The sequence below is a fragment of the Tenrec ecaudatus genome, chromosome 1 (genome assembly GCF_050624435.1).
Source record: "Tenrec ecaudatus isolate mTenEca1 chromosome 1, mTenEca1.hap1, whole genome shotgun sequence".
Lineage (NCBI taxonomy): Eukaryota > Metazoa > Chordata > Mammalia > Afrosoricida > Tenrecidae > Tenrec > Tenrec ecaudatus.
The window spans coordinates 21,583,689-21,596,226 of record NC_134530.1 but is presented as its reverse complement, the minus strand read 5'-3'; the positions used below and the strand labels follow the sequence as shown (position 1 = coordinate 21,596,226).

General features: G+C 51.1%; 1 protein-coding gene across 1 annotated transcript in view; it reads right to left on the bottom strand.

Annotated features, from left to right (window-relative positions):
* The window catches only part of LOC142432442 (cytochrome P450 4F2-like), a 30,836-nt gene extending 23,803 nt beyond the window's left edge, over positions 1-7,033 (bottom strand). The window contains exons 1-3 of the mRNA XM_075537660.1: positions 6,904-7,033; positions 6,441-6,639; positions 1,874-2,018 (exon numbers count right to left, since the gene is read on the bottom strand). Coding sequence (XP_075393775.1) covers positions 1,874-2,018; positions 6,441-6,638 — 343 coding nt within the window. The 5' untranslated portion in view covers position 6,639; positions 6,904-7,033. The remainder of the gene's footprint in view (positions 1-1,873; positions 2,019-6,440; positions 6,640-6,903) is intronic.
* Positions 7,034-12,538: the final 5,505 nt, after the last annotated feature.

Genomic DNA, 12,538 nt, shown 5'->3' with positions numbered 1-12,538 from the left:
TCTTCTCTGCACATATGGGGATGATGATGATGATGATGATGTGTGTGTGTGAATGTTTCATACATGGTTCAGATATGACTCCTACCTCCGCAGGCTCCTTTCCGAGCCACCAGGTTGGTGGTAACATCATTAGAGCCTTAAAGAGACCAAACTCCAAAATCCCCTGCCAACAAGTTGATTCCAACTCATAGGGACCTTATAGGACATGGTAGAACTGCCCCCCATGGGTTCTGAGACTCTGGCCCTGTCAGAGAGTAGAAAGCCTTATATTTCTCCCTCAGAGCGGCTGATGGTTTTGATCTGCTATCTCTGTGATTAGCAGCTGAACACGTAATTCATTATGCCACCAGGGCTTCTTAAGGAGAAAGATAAAACCCTTTTCCCACTAGGAATCACAGACTGCTCCCCAAAGCCAGAGCAGCCTCCACAGGGCACCACCCAGACACCATGGACCATCTTGGAGTCTGGAGGGGTCTTCCTTCATATACTCTGGCCACCCCTAAAGTCCCTTTGCACCCTGGGCTCCTCCCACAGGAGGCAGCTGGGGCAGTGGAGAGTACACAGACTAAGGAGTGACTCGGGTAGGCTGTGTGCATGCCAGTCAATGTGCCTCCCTCCGCTTCAATTTCTTCACCAGGGATGATAGTGGGTAGATGTCTGTGGTTCCTGCCTGTTCAGAAGTCCCCTTTCTTCTGCCACCACGCCACCAGCACACTCCCATGTCCCTTTGGAGAAACATTCCCCTCCCCCACCGCCAATCCAAATCGCCAGAAGGTGACCACGTCATGCCACCCCCTGCTCCAGACCTGTGCATATGACCCTGAACCTCAACAAGCAGGTCACAATGATTAGATTAGGAGTGGGTCACGTGACCTGGACCAGCCAATTAAAGTCGATCCTGGAACTGACAATAGCATACTGGCAACAAAGCAGCAGTGAAGAGATCAAGCTGACGAGTTACATCCACTCTGAGGTGTTGAAAACCAAGGAGGTTACTTTGAGGACTAAGGCGCACCTGACCCAAGCCATAATATTGTCAATTGCCTCATATGCATGTGAGATACGGACAGTGAATAAGGAGGACGGAAGAAGAATCGGTGCATTTGAATTGCGGTGCCGGCGAAGAACATTGAAAGTACCGCAGACTGCCAAAAGAACAAACACATCTGTCTTGGAAGAAGTAGTCAGAAGACTTCTTCGAGCCCAGGATGGTGAGACTTTGTCCTACATACTTTGTACAGGTCAGGCAAGACCATTCCCTGGAGAAGGACATCAAGTTCGGTAGAGGAGACGGGCAGCGAGGGGGGTGGGGGGAAGGCTGTCAACACGAAGGATGGACAATGGCTGCAACCATGGACGCAAACAATAATGAAGGTGAGGACGGCCAGCACAGGGCTGGACAATGAACGCTTCATTCTGTTGCACGTAGACAGGGTTGCTGCGAGCTGGAACTGACAAAATGGCCCCTAACAACAACAACAACATGGGGATGAACGTCCTTTTCCATGGGCATTGAGCTTCTGGGATACAGGAGAGGGAGGCAGTCACAGCAGAGAAGAGAGTTAAGAAAGGGGGTCAGATTCCTGATGGCACTGTTGGCGGCTTGGATCCAGACATGTCTGAAGGCAACCCTTCCTGGGTTTTCCAAGCCAGGATTCCCTTTCTTTGCTTGGAGCTTCCACCAGTCACAACGGAAAGGGACTGCAGCAACCGGAGAGCCAGGGCCCTGCCCAGATTCACTCAGCTGGTTCAAGGTGCTCAGTCTTTACTGGTTGCTATTCGCTCCCCTACTCAGCCTGGCCTGTCTGAGGGTGGGAAGGGCAAGGGGCAAGGGAAAGCCTAGGACTAGGGGGCGGGCTCCTGGAAGAGATACCTGGGGCCTTTAGCACGGAGGCAATATACATAGGGTGGACGAGGCGCAGAATGGGATGCAAGGGGCCCATCCACCAGACGTGGACGTCAAGGAAGAAGTGACCCAATTCCTCCAACAGTCGCAAGCCCTCCTCATTGTTCTGGACCTGGGGACAGAAAACTGATGCCATCCCTGGTTCGGGCCTAGGGTGCTGCCATTCCCACGCCAACACCCTGCCCCATTCTGCCTATTGGCCTATGCCTGCCCCCACCTCATTGGGTCAGCCCCTCTCCATGGGGTTAAGTTTCTCCTGTGTGCTCCCTGTCTCAGCACTCTCGGAACCTGGTGCTCTCGCTCACTCTCACTCACTCTTGCTCTCTTGCTCCATCTCTGTCTTGTACTCTCTGTTATTCTCTGTGTCTTCATGTGTGTGTGTGTGTGTGTGTTTCACTTTCTCTTTTTCCCTTTTGTGTGCTATCTCCTGATCTCTCTCTCTCTCTCTCTCTCTCTCTCTCTCTCCTTCCTCTTTCTCTCTGTTCATTGCCCTCTTTGTCTCTCTATCAGTTCCTCTCTCTCTCTTTCCCTCTCTCCCCACACACATCTTACACTTCACCATCCTCATGCCAAGGAAATTCAGACAACCTCGCCCCACTCAGCATCCAGTCTCCTTCTTTACCTCCCCCACCCCCCCGCCCCCCCGCCCCCCATCTCCTGCCAGGGACCTTCCCATCTGTGCAGCAAACACGCCGCAGCCACCTAACCCTCCCACGGCCCCAGTGCTTTCCCTCCACTCCTCTTCACCTGAGCTGGAATACTGAGCAGGGAAGATGCCACCTTTGGGGCAAGCCCTCTCCCCAGCTTGGCTGCACCAGCCCAGCCCAGGGAAGGGCCTCCTCCCCGCACCCCAGTGCCCCACTGCTGACACACAGAAAAGCTGGAATCCCCTGGAGAACGTACTACCCGGCCCAGTGGTGTATGTTTCACACCTGCACCTGCTGGGGGGCTACCCAGGGGAACCCCAGAAAAGATAGATAATGAAGTGGAGCGAAGGGAGCAGAAGCTACTCCAAGGGGTGGGAGAGGCAGTCGGGGGAGGATGGCACAAGGAGAGCCTGGAGGAGTGCTGACAGGGTGGAGGTTCTTCAGAAGTCACGCCTGAGGTGGGAGGAGGGCACGGTTGGGGACATGGTTGAGTGGAGGCGGGCTCTCAGGGGAGCTGGAAGAAAGCGAGGATGTGGGAAGAAGCAACCAGGCAGGTGGGGATCCATTCTCAGCTGGGCCCCAGGACCCGCAGGCCCGCTCTGCAGTTGCCCTCTCAAAGGCAAGGGAAGGTCCCTGGAAGCGCAGATGTATGAGCTCAACTGCTGGCCCTAAAGGTTGCAGCACTGCAGAGAAAAGGGCCGGCGGTTGTTTCAGTAACGATGACAGCCAACAATGCCACAGGGAGCCGTTCTACCTTGAAATGCACAGGGCAACTGATTCGAGGAGACACTGTTTCCTATGGCCCCAGGGTGGCGCGCATGACCTGCGCTCAACTGCTGACCTAAAGGTTGCTGGTTCGAGCCCACCCAGTAGCGCCACGAGAAAGAGGCCTGGCGGTCTGCGTCTGCAAAGACGGCTGTGAAGAAAACTACAGGGCACCCATCTACTGCAACACCATGGGGTCGCAGGGCATCAGAGCTGACTAGACAGCAGCAGGTGTGGGATGGGCTTCCTCTGAAACAAGGAAGCTGGGCATTTATACCCCCATATTGGGCAGTTACTGGGCACAGCACCCCACTCAGCCCTGGGATCAAGGGACCCGGATTTCCAGCAACCTCTGAGTAAGACACAACACACACCTGAGTGCCAGCCTCTGCCTATGGGGCAGGAGTGAACTACCGGGGACCCCACTCACAAGAGCTGGCTTCTGGGTGCCATGCCCTGCAGAGTGTCTGGGCAGGACATCACCATGGTCCACCAGAGATACTCAGAGAGAGGCGGAGAGCCAGGAAGAGATGGAAGCCAGTCATAATAATAGTAATAGTAACATTGCCATTGAGTCTGACTCTGCTGCCCCTGCATGGGTTCGAGTAAAAGGCGCTCCACAGGGTGTCCTTGGCTCCCATTTTTTTAATGGAAGCTGGTTGCCAGGCCTTTCTTCTGCAGCACTGCCCAGTGAGCTCAAACTGCCAACCTATATGTGAACAGCTGATTGTAAACTGCTGGCAATGGCAGGGAGAGAGGAACAGACAGCAGTAAAGGGAGGCCATAATAAAATCAGAATCAGAAGGACAGAGAGGGGCAGACAGTCGGGGAAAGAAGGACAGAGACACAGGTGGCCACGTAGCCCCATTTACTGGCCCCTGGTGTCCAGGACACTCTGCTGACCACCCGCCCCCCTCCACTTCTCTGTACACTTACGTCATTTGCTGCTGTGACTCAGCCCAAGCTGAGCTCTGCCCACCTCCCCTCATCCCTCTCCCCTTCCCTGGCCCCCACCTTCACTGAATGTCTCCTAGCTGCTCTCAGACAGCCCTTGCTCGCTCGCCTTCAGGCTTTGCAAGGGCTGCTGCTCCAGACATAAGCGCCTATCTCATCTTGGTGCAAAAGAACTTCGTGGCTCTTTCCAGCGGCTCCCAGAGGCAGATGCCTCACCTCCCTTCTGAGCTGAGCTTTGGCATTCTCTCTGCTCCGGCCCTGACCACATGGGTCTTGGGTGTCCCCAAGATTGGGCGTTCCTCCAGGGCAGTTGGGAGCTGAGTTCTCCCCAAGGAGGACCGCTTTTCCAGAACACCCCAGCAGGATCGGCAAGTAGATGAGAGAAAGACAGGATAGCGGGAGGCACCCAAGAGAGTAGAGTCCTGGGTCCTGCAGGAGACGCACTGAAGCTCACCACCTTCATCCATGGCCACAGCACCCACCACCACTTTCTCCAGGTGGTACCTGTGGCGTGGGTGACTGACTGGATGCTGTCCGGGTGGCAGAGGACAATGGAGGACAAGAAGGGGCTAAACCACATCTTAAAGCCCTTGGGGTAGGTGGCCACCAGCTGAGTCATGAGCTCCAGACCCTGCTCCGTGGGCGTGATCTGCAAACAAGGCAGTCCGTCATGGCCCAGAGGGTCCACAGTCACCATCTTGGGACCCAGTGGGGCCTGAGGTTCCCCCCGGGATGAGAAGGCAAGGTTGGAGACAGAAGGCCAGCGGGGAGAAAGCAGGAAATCAAGAGGATGTATCTGGAAGCCCAAGAAGAAAGGACTGCAGGAAAGATGGATCCCCTCGGGGGGCAGGGGTGGAATGAAGGATGTGCCCATCATCCGTGTGTTGTTGTGGCATGGCGGAATAGGGATCAGGCTGGGTGGTGGATAGACAAGTGGGGACAAGGAGAGATAACGCTCAGTCTACACTGAGATGGCAGCGCCAGCTGACCAGAGGGCTGGGGGCAAGTGGGATGGGTAGAGAGTGAATGATGTACATGTCACCCATATGACCTGTTTGGGGCTCTCCTCCAGTCTCATGGTGGAGAAGACTCGGAGCCTGTGAGTGGCTGGGATCATCCAAGGTAAAGGTTTTCCACATGGCCATGAAGGACAGACAGCCCACAGGCAGGTGGTGGAGTGGACTCTAGGACAGGCCCATGCAAGAAACCAAGAGACAGATGGGCTTTGACCCAGAAGGGACTGGAATTCCTGAGGGGTCTAAGATGGGAAGCAATGTAGGAATCCGTGGCATTGTGGGTGGTGCTCTCACAGGGATGTGATCCTGGTAAGAGGAGGCCAACACTGTCTGGGAGGGAGGGGCCCTGAGGACGAGGTGGAGATGGAGCTGGGGAGCCCGCTCTTAGCAAGTGAGTGTTAGGACAGAGGGCAGAGTGATCCTTTCTCAGAGGGAAGAGGGGAGTGGCCAACTTCTCCCCCCCTACCCCCCTGGAAACAGGCTGACCCCTGGAGGGGAGCGGGAGAAAGAAGAGTAGAAAGCGGTGATCCAGAAATGGGGAGGAGAAGGAGACTGCCTTCACCTCCCCTGTACCCAAGCTGAGTCCCTGTGGGTCGGGGACTTGTGGGGGGGGGAGTGGCAGGGAGAAGAGGGTGAGTGCCTAAGAGATGAGCTGGGGAAGAAGAACGGGGCCCTGTGGAGGTCACCTGCTCAAAGTCATGGTCTAGGACTGCTCCGTCCAGCTGGGCCTGGGATCCCTCTAGGGTAGAACTGCCCCTGTGAGTTTCTGGACCTGTAACTCTTTACAGGGCGAATAGAAAGCCTCATCTTTCCCCCAGGGAACTTTCTCCTAGGTTTTGAACTGCTGACCTTGTGGTTCAAAGCTCAATGAGTAACTACTACACCACGAGGGCTCCTCCAGGGGCAAGGGTGAGAGAAAGGGCATGGGCACAGGGGAACAGGAGGGGGGTAGAGGTAGACTTGGGGGGTAAAGAAGAAAAGAGGGACTGCCCGCATGCTCCCCACTGCTCTCCTGTCCCAGACACCACCACCACCACCACACCACCACCCCTATCACCCCCCCAGCACCCCCCTACCATAGCCCTTGCCTGCCACACCACTGTTACTTCCCCATATCCTGTTCCCCTAGATCCCTCCTGCAGCCCCACTCACCAGGCCCAGGTGACCCCAAAACCAGCTTCGTCTGGGGGGCTGTGCGAAACATCGAAGGCGGAAGCAGTTGTCCTGATAGGCGAAGACCCAGGTCAGGACTCGCGTCAGGAGCCAGGAGGCCCCGACCAGCAGCAGGAGCAGCCAAGGGGACATTCCCTCAGGCCAGAGTCCCAGCCAGGACAGGTTCAGCATGGACATCCTGCAGACCAAACAAGGAGAGGGGGCTCAAAGCGTGAGCACAGAGGCAGGGGCACAAAGTTGAGGGCACTGGCCACTCATGAGGGTTCGGAGAACAGGGTGGGAGGCAGAGATGGATCAATTAAGGGCTGGAAAGGGGATGGAGGGAGACAGTAAGGGAGCGAGGTGGTGAGAGAGCGAGGTTGACTAGCATCCAGGAAAGGCCAGCCCCAGCTAGCAAGGAATGGAAGGTTACAAGGACCTCTGGTTACTGGAGTCCACTCACTTCCTGGAGCCTCCTCAGCTGTGGGGACTGTTTGCACCCAGAAAGCTCCGCAGCCAGACACTTCCCACCAGGCCAGTTCTCTCTCCAGTGGCTTTCAGCTTTAAAATAAAACCTCTTCCCTTGGTCTTCTGGTATTTGCTTGTGGCTAAGCTCAACCCTCGGAGTAGGCAGGCAGAGGACTGGCCAATCCCTGCAGACCTAGCTGTCTCCTCCCTTTGGGCAAGCAGCCCAAGGCATGGGAGGCGGGCCAGAGAGAAGCAGCTAGCGCAGGGCAGTGAGGAAACCGGAATCTTGAGACTCAGGGAGCAACAGGCAAAAGCCTGATCAAGTGTTCAAGGGCAAAGCTGAGCCCTTTCTAGAGAAGATCTGCCTGGTTCCTCTGGCGGCAAGGACCACGGGGAGGGGGTGATGTGCCCATTTCTTAGAATAGGAATCAGAGGCTTAAGGACAGGAAGATGCTGACCCAAGTCACCCAGCCTAGCAGGATTCCATTCCAGGTGCCTACCAGCCCAGGTGGCCCTGGGAACAAAGCTCCAGCCTGACAAAGGATTCTGGGAGAAAGGGCCCAGGTTACCCAGGAGACCTGGCTGGCGGCTAGTGTGGACCTGGAAGAAGATGAAAGGACAGTAAGATGAGCCCATCAGCAGTCTTGCATGGGGAGGACAGAGTGTGGGTACCTGCAGTGGAGTCTGCCTTCTGGGCCTCAGATTCTCTATCTGGGAAATGGGACATTCAATGGGGACCGTATAACAAGGGGTGCAAATGTTAACCCCATCAGAACTGCCCCTTCTGGGTAGGATCACACACACACACACACACACACACACACACACCAGATTTCACCATGGCCCGTTTGAAAACAGAGTGCCTGCACCCGATAGACTGTTGGGAGAGACCCACAAACCTCCTGTCTCCAGATCCCTGCCAGCCCTTCCTGCAGCAGCTCCACATGGCTGGTCCTGGAGTCCTCAGATAGTTGGAGGGCACCCCGCTCGGTAAATCTGCTGCACAAGACCTCTTAGAAATGTTCAAAAGTTATCAGACTAGACTGGAGTATGTACACTGGTACAGATAAGAGCTCTTGACATGTGGAATCCAGGACAGATACCCACCCTCCTTCATCCCCCGGAATAGTAATGGGAGTAGAACTATCACAGGGGGAGAAGGGGGAACTGATTGCAAGGATTGACGTATTTAACCCCCATCCCCACCCCTGGCAGGGGACAAACAACAGAAACATGGGTGAAGGGAGACAGCGGATGGTGTAAAATATAAAAGCAATAATAATTTATCAAGGGTTCACGAGGATGGGAAGTGAGGGAGGGAGGGGGAAAAAAGAGGAGCTGATACCGAGGGCTCAAGTTCAAAGAAAATGTTTTGAAAATGATGATGGCAACATATGTACAAATGTGTTTGGTACAATTGATGTATGGGTTGTTATAAGATCTGTAAGAGCCCCCAATAAAATTATTTATGAAAAATAAATATGTAAGCAAATAAAAAGCCTAAAAAGATTTTTTGAGGGCTAAGGAGTCCCTGGCCTAAGCCATGGTATATTCATGCTCCTCACATGCATGTGAGAGTTGGATACTGAATAAGGCAGACTGAAGAGGAACGCATTTGAAATGTGGTGTTGATGAAGAATATTGAAAGTTTCATGGAGCGCCAAAAGAACCAACCATCAGTCTTGAAAGTACAACCAGCATGCTCCTTAAAGGCTGTGTTAGTCCGGGTACTTTAGAGAAACAAATCCACAGAAACTCATGTACAAGAGAGAGTTTTATATAAAGGCTGAGTGTGCATCAAGAAAACATCCCACCCAGTGCTGCCCAGGGCCACAAGTCCAACATGAACCCAACTGTCCAACCCCAATCCACAAAGTCCTCCTCCATCTCACAAAACAGTTGCAATGATGCCAACTTTAGAAGGAAAGCCGAGTCAGTGAATGTATAAGCATCTCAGAGCTAGCAGGGGTCTACACGCACGGGTGCTCTAGCACCCAGGGCTGCATCGGGGTAGGTCTATATGGCTTCTCCTTGTGGATGTCTTATAGGAAGTGAGCCTTGCAAGCTGAAGCAGGGGACTGGCTAAGGCAGCTGCAACCGGGTCCAACCATCAGAAAGCAAGAGACCCGAGAACTAGAGAGCCAAGGCTCGCCAAGCCATTTATCCCTCCGCCCCACATGTGTTTATCGGCCAGGTTGGCACAATAAACTACCTCAAAGACCAAGATGGCAAGACTTTGTCTCATTTACTTTGGACATGTTGTCAGGAGAGACCTTGGACATGTCAGAAGAGACCAGTCCTTGGAGAAGGACCTCGTGCTTGGTAAAAGAGAGGGGTAGTGAAAAAGAGGAAGACCTGAAACAAGATGGGTTGAATCAATGGCTGTCACAATGGGTTCGAAGTAAAGAACAACTGTGAGGGTGACAAATGACAGGGAAGTGTTTCATTTGGAACTGACTTGATGGGACGCACTGGCTGTACTTCTTCCAACACAGATTGGTTTGTCCTTTGAGCAGTCCGTGGTACTTTCAATATTTTTCTCCAGGACCACAATTCAAATGCATCCATTCTTCTACGGTCTTCCTTGTTCAATGTCCAACATTCACATGCATATGAGCCAATGGAAAATGCCATGGTTTGGGTTAGGTGCGCGTTAGTCCTCAAAGTAACATCCTTGCTTTTCAGTACTCTAAGAGGTCTGTGCAGGAGATTTACCAACAGCAATGCATCATTTAATCTCTTGACTGCTGCTTCCATGAGCATTGATTGTGGATCCAAGCAAGACAACGTCCTTAACAATTTCAACCTTTGCTCCATTAATTGCGATGTTATTCATCCAGTTGTGAGGATTTTGGTCTTCTTTACACAAAGTTGTAGTCCATACTGAAGGCTACAATCCTCGATCTTCATCAACAAGTGCTTCAAGTCCTCCTCACTTTCAACAAGCAAGGTTGTGTCATCCACATATCACAGGTTGTTAATAAGCCTTCTTCTAGTCCTAATGCCACACTCTTCTTCATATAGCACAGCTTCTATGATGATTTGCTCAGCAGACAGATTGAACAAGTATGGCGAGAGGAAACAACCATGACACACGTCTTTCCTGAAATTAAACCATGTTCTGGTTGTCCACTGCCTCTGTATCCATGTACGAGTTCTGCATGAGCTAAATGAAGTGTTCTGGAATTCCCATCTTTTCAAGGTTATCCACAATTTATTACGGTCCACGCAGTTGAGTGTCTTGCATAGTCAAAGAAACACAAGTAAACATCTTTCTGGGATTCTCTGCTTTGAGTCAGATCCATCTGACATCAGCGATGATATTCGCGTTCCACATCCTCTTCATCAACCAGCCTAAATCTCTGGCAATTCCCTGTCAATGTACTGCTGTAACATTTGTTGAATGATCATCAGCAAAATTTTACTTGCATGTGATATCAATGATATAGTTCTATAGTTTGAGTTCACTGTCACCCATGGCCCCATGCCTGAGCCCTTTCTCTCACCCTTACCATCACTGCAAGACTTGCTTTAGATCAATTTCCTGCCTGTGTTCCTATTAGTGTAGATAGATAGATAGATCTACATATTTCATTATATACTGTGTCTCTTTGTTACATAGGAGCTTGGGCGGTGTAGTGGGATATGCACTGGGCTGCTAACCAAAATGTCAACAGTTCAACACCACCAGCTGCTCTGCTGGAAAAAGAAAAAAATAAAGATGAGATTTCTACTTCTGTAAAGAGTTATTGCCTTGGAGACTCACAGGGCATTCCTGCCCTGTCTTACAGGGCTGCTGCAAGTCAAAGTCACCTGGATGTCCGTGAGCTTGGTCTTGATTGTTTTTGCCTAAGTGCCCACTGAATATTTACTCTTGACTATTTAACCAACAGTGATGTAGCATAAATGGTGCCAGGTGCTGGGGGCAGACATGTCCATCCTTGCATGGCGGCATGGCGTTTACAGTCTGGCATTCAGTCTGTATAATTCGTTTCCATTCGTGATTATGTAAAGATCATAAGCTTAATGAAAACAAGATCAGAAAGGGCCAACTCAATCCTTAGAAGTCCGGATGTTTTCATTAGAAAGGATTTGTGAAATTAAAATGCATTGGTTTAAGTGAATCAAGTTATGAAAGTCATTATTTATTAATAAATGAAAGTGATTTCCTTAAGAGGGTAAAAGAAAACAAAGATTTTATGACCTCACTTAGATAAAAACAGAATACTCACACCCAAACTCACTGCCATGGATTCACTCTCAATATTGATTCATAATGGCTCTATAGGGCAGACTAGAACTGTTCCTGTGTTCTGAGACTGTAACTCTTTTGTTGTTAGGTGACATCAAGTTGGTTCCAACCCATAGCAGCCATATGCACAAAAAAACCCAAAACACTGCCTGGTCCTGCACCATCCTCACAAATGTTCCTATGCTTGACCCATTGTTGCAGCCACCGTGTCAATCCATCCTATTGCGGGTCTCCCTCTTTTTAGCTACCCCTCTACTTTACCAAATATTTCTTGCTTCCAGGGACTAGTCTCTCCCGACAACATGTCCAAAGTGTATAAGATAAACTCTTGCCATCCTTTCCTCTAAAGAGCAGTCTTCCAAGACTTTTTATGGGAGTAACTCTACAAGAGTTGAAAACCTGTCTTTCTCCCAAGGAGTGGCTGGTAGTTTTGATGGACTGTGTAATCAAATTAATGGCTCATAACTCTATGAGCATATGCCAATTACCAGATTTCTTCTTAATTACAAATACAGGGGAACTCCAACAGCTGAGAGCTTCTTCCCTACGGCCTTCTCTTATCAGCTCTTGAACTAGCTCATGCAAACTGTGCGATTTCTCTTTCACAAGGAACCACTGTTCCTCCCATATCGGGTCATTGGACTTCCAAGATGGTTTAATGGGTACAGGCATCATAAGAGCAGTCCTGATTAAAACTGTGACTTTTCTAATCCATAATAGTTACATTTAGAAGCAACCTCGATTGGAGCGGGGATCTCCTTGTTGTTTTTTCTGAGGCCTCCCCCTTTACATCCTATTTTCTTTTTGTTGAAATCAGAGGTAGTGAGCATAACTACAGGCTTAATTAAACCTGACTGCCTTGCAGGCCCTGTACCCTGTAAGTTTTGTGATTCTGCCGTGTTTTTTTCCGGCTCCCTCTATGTTAGATTTAGGTGAAATTAGTGGGCGGGTCTTAGGCCCTAGTGATTGCCCTAAGGAAGTAACCCCACATCCAGAATTGAAAAACCTTTTTCCTTCAATTTCAAATTCCATATGGAGGTGCTGTTGTTTCCCCACAACAGCCTTCCCAAAGACCCTGAGTTGTAGGGTAGTCCAACTTCTAGATGCTCTTTTCTGAGAGGTATAAACTTTAACTACAGAAATGTAAGGAGGCTCTTATCGGTGCATGCTCTAGTCTAGCTGGATTTGTAAGGTAGAATTGGGACCATGATAGTGGGGTGGGAGGAAGCATTAAAGATTGAGAGGAAAGTTGTTGGAAACAGGGAATCCAGGACAGACAAAACCCTCAGGACCAATAATGAGGAGTGGAAAGGGAAGGTGGGGAGAGAAAGGGGGAGCTATCACAAAGATCTACATATAACACCCTCCCTGGGGGACA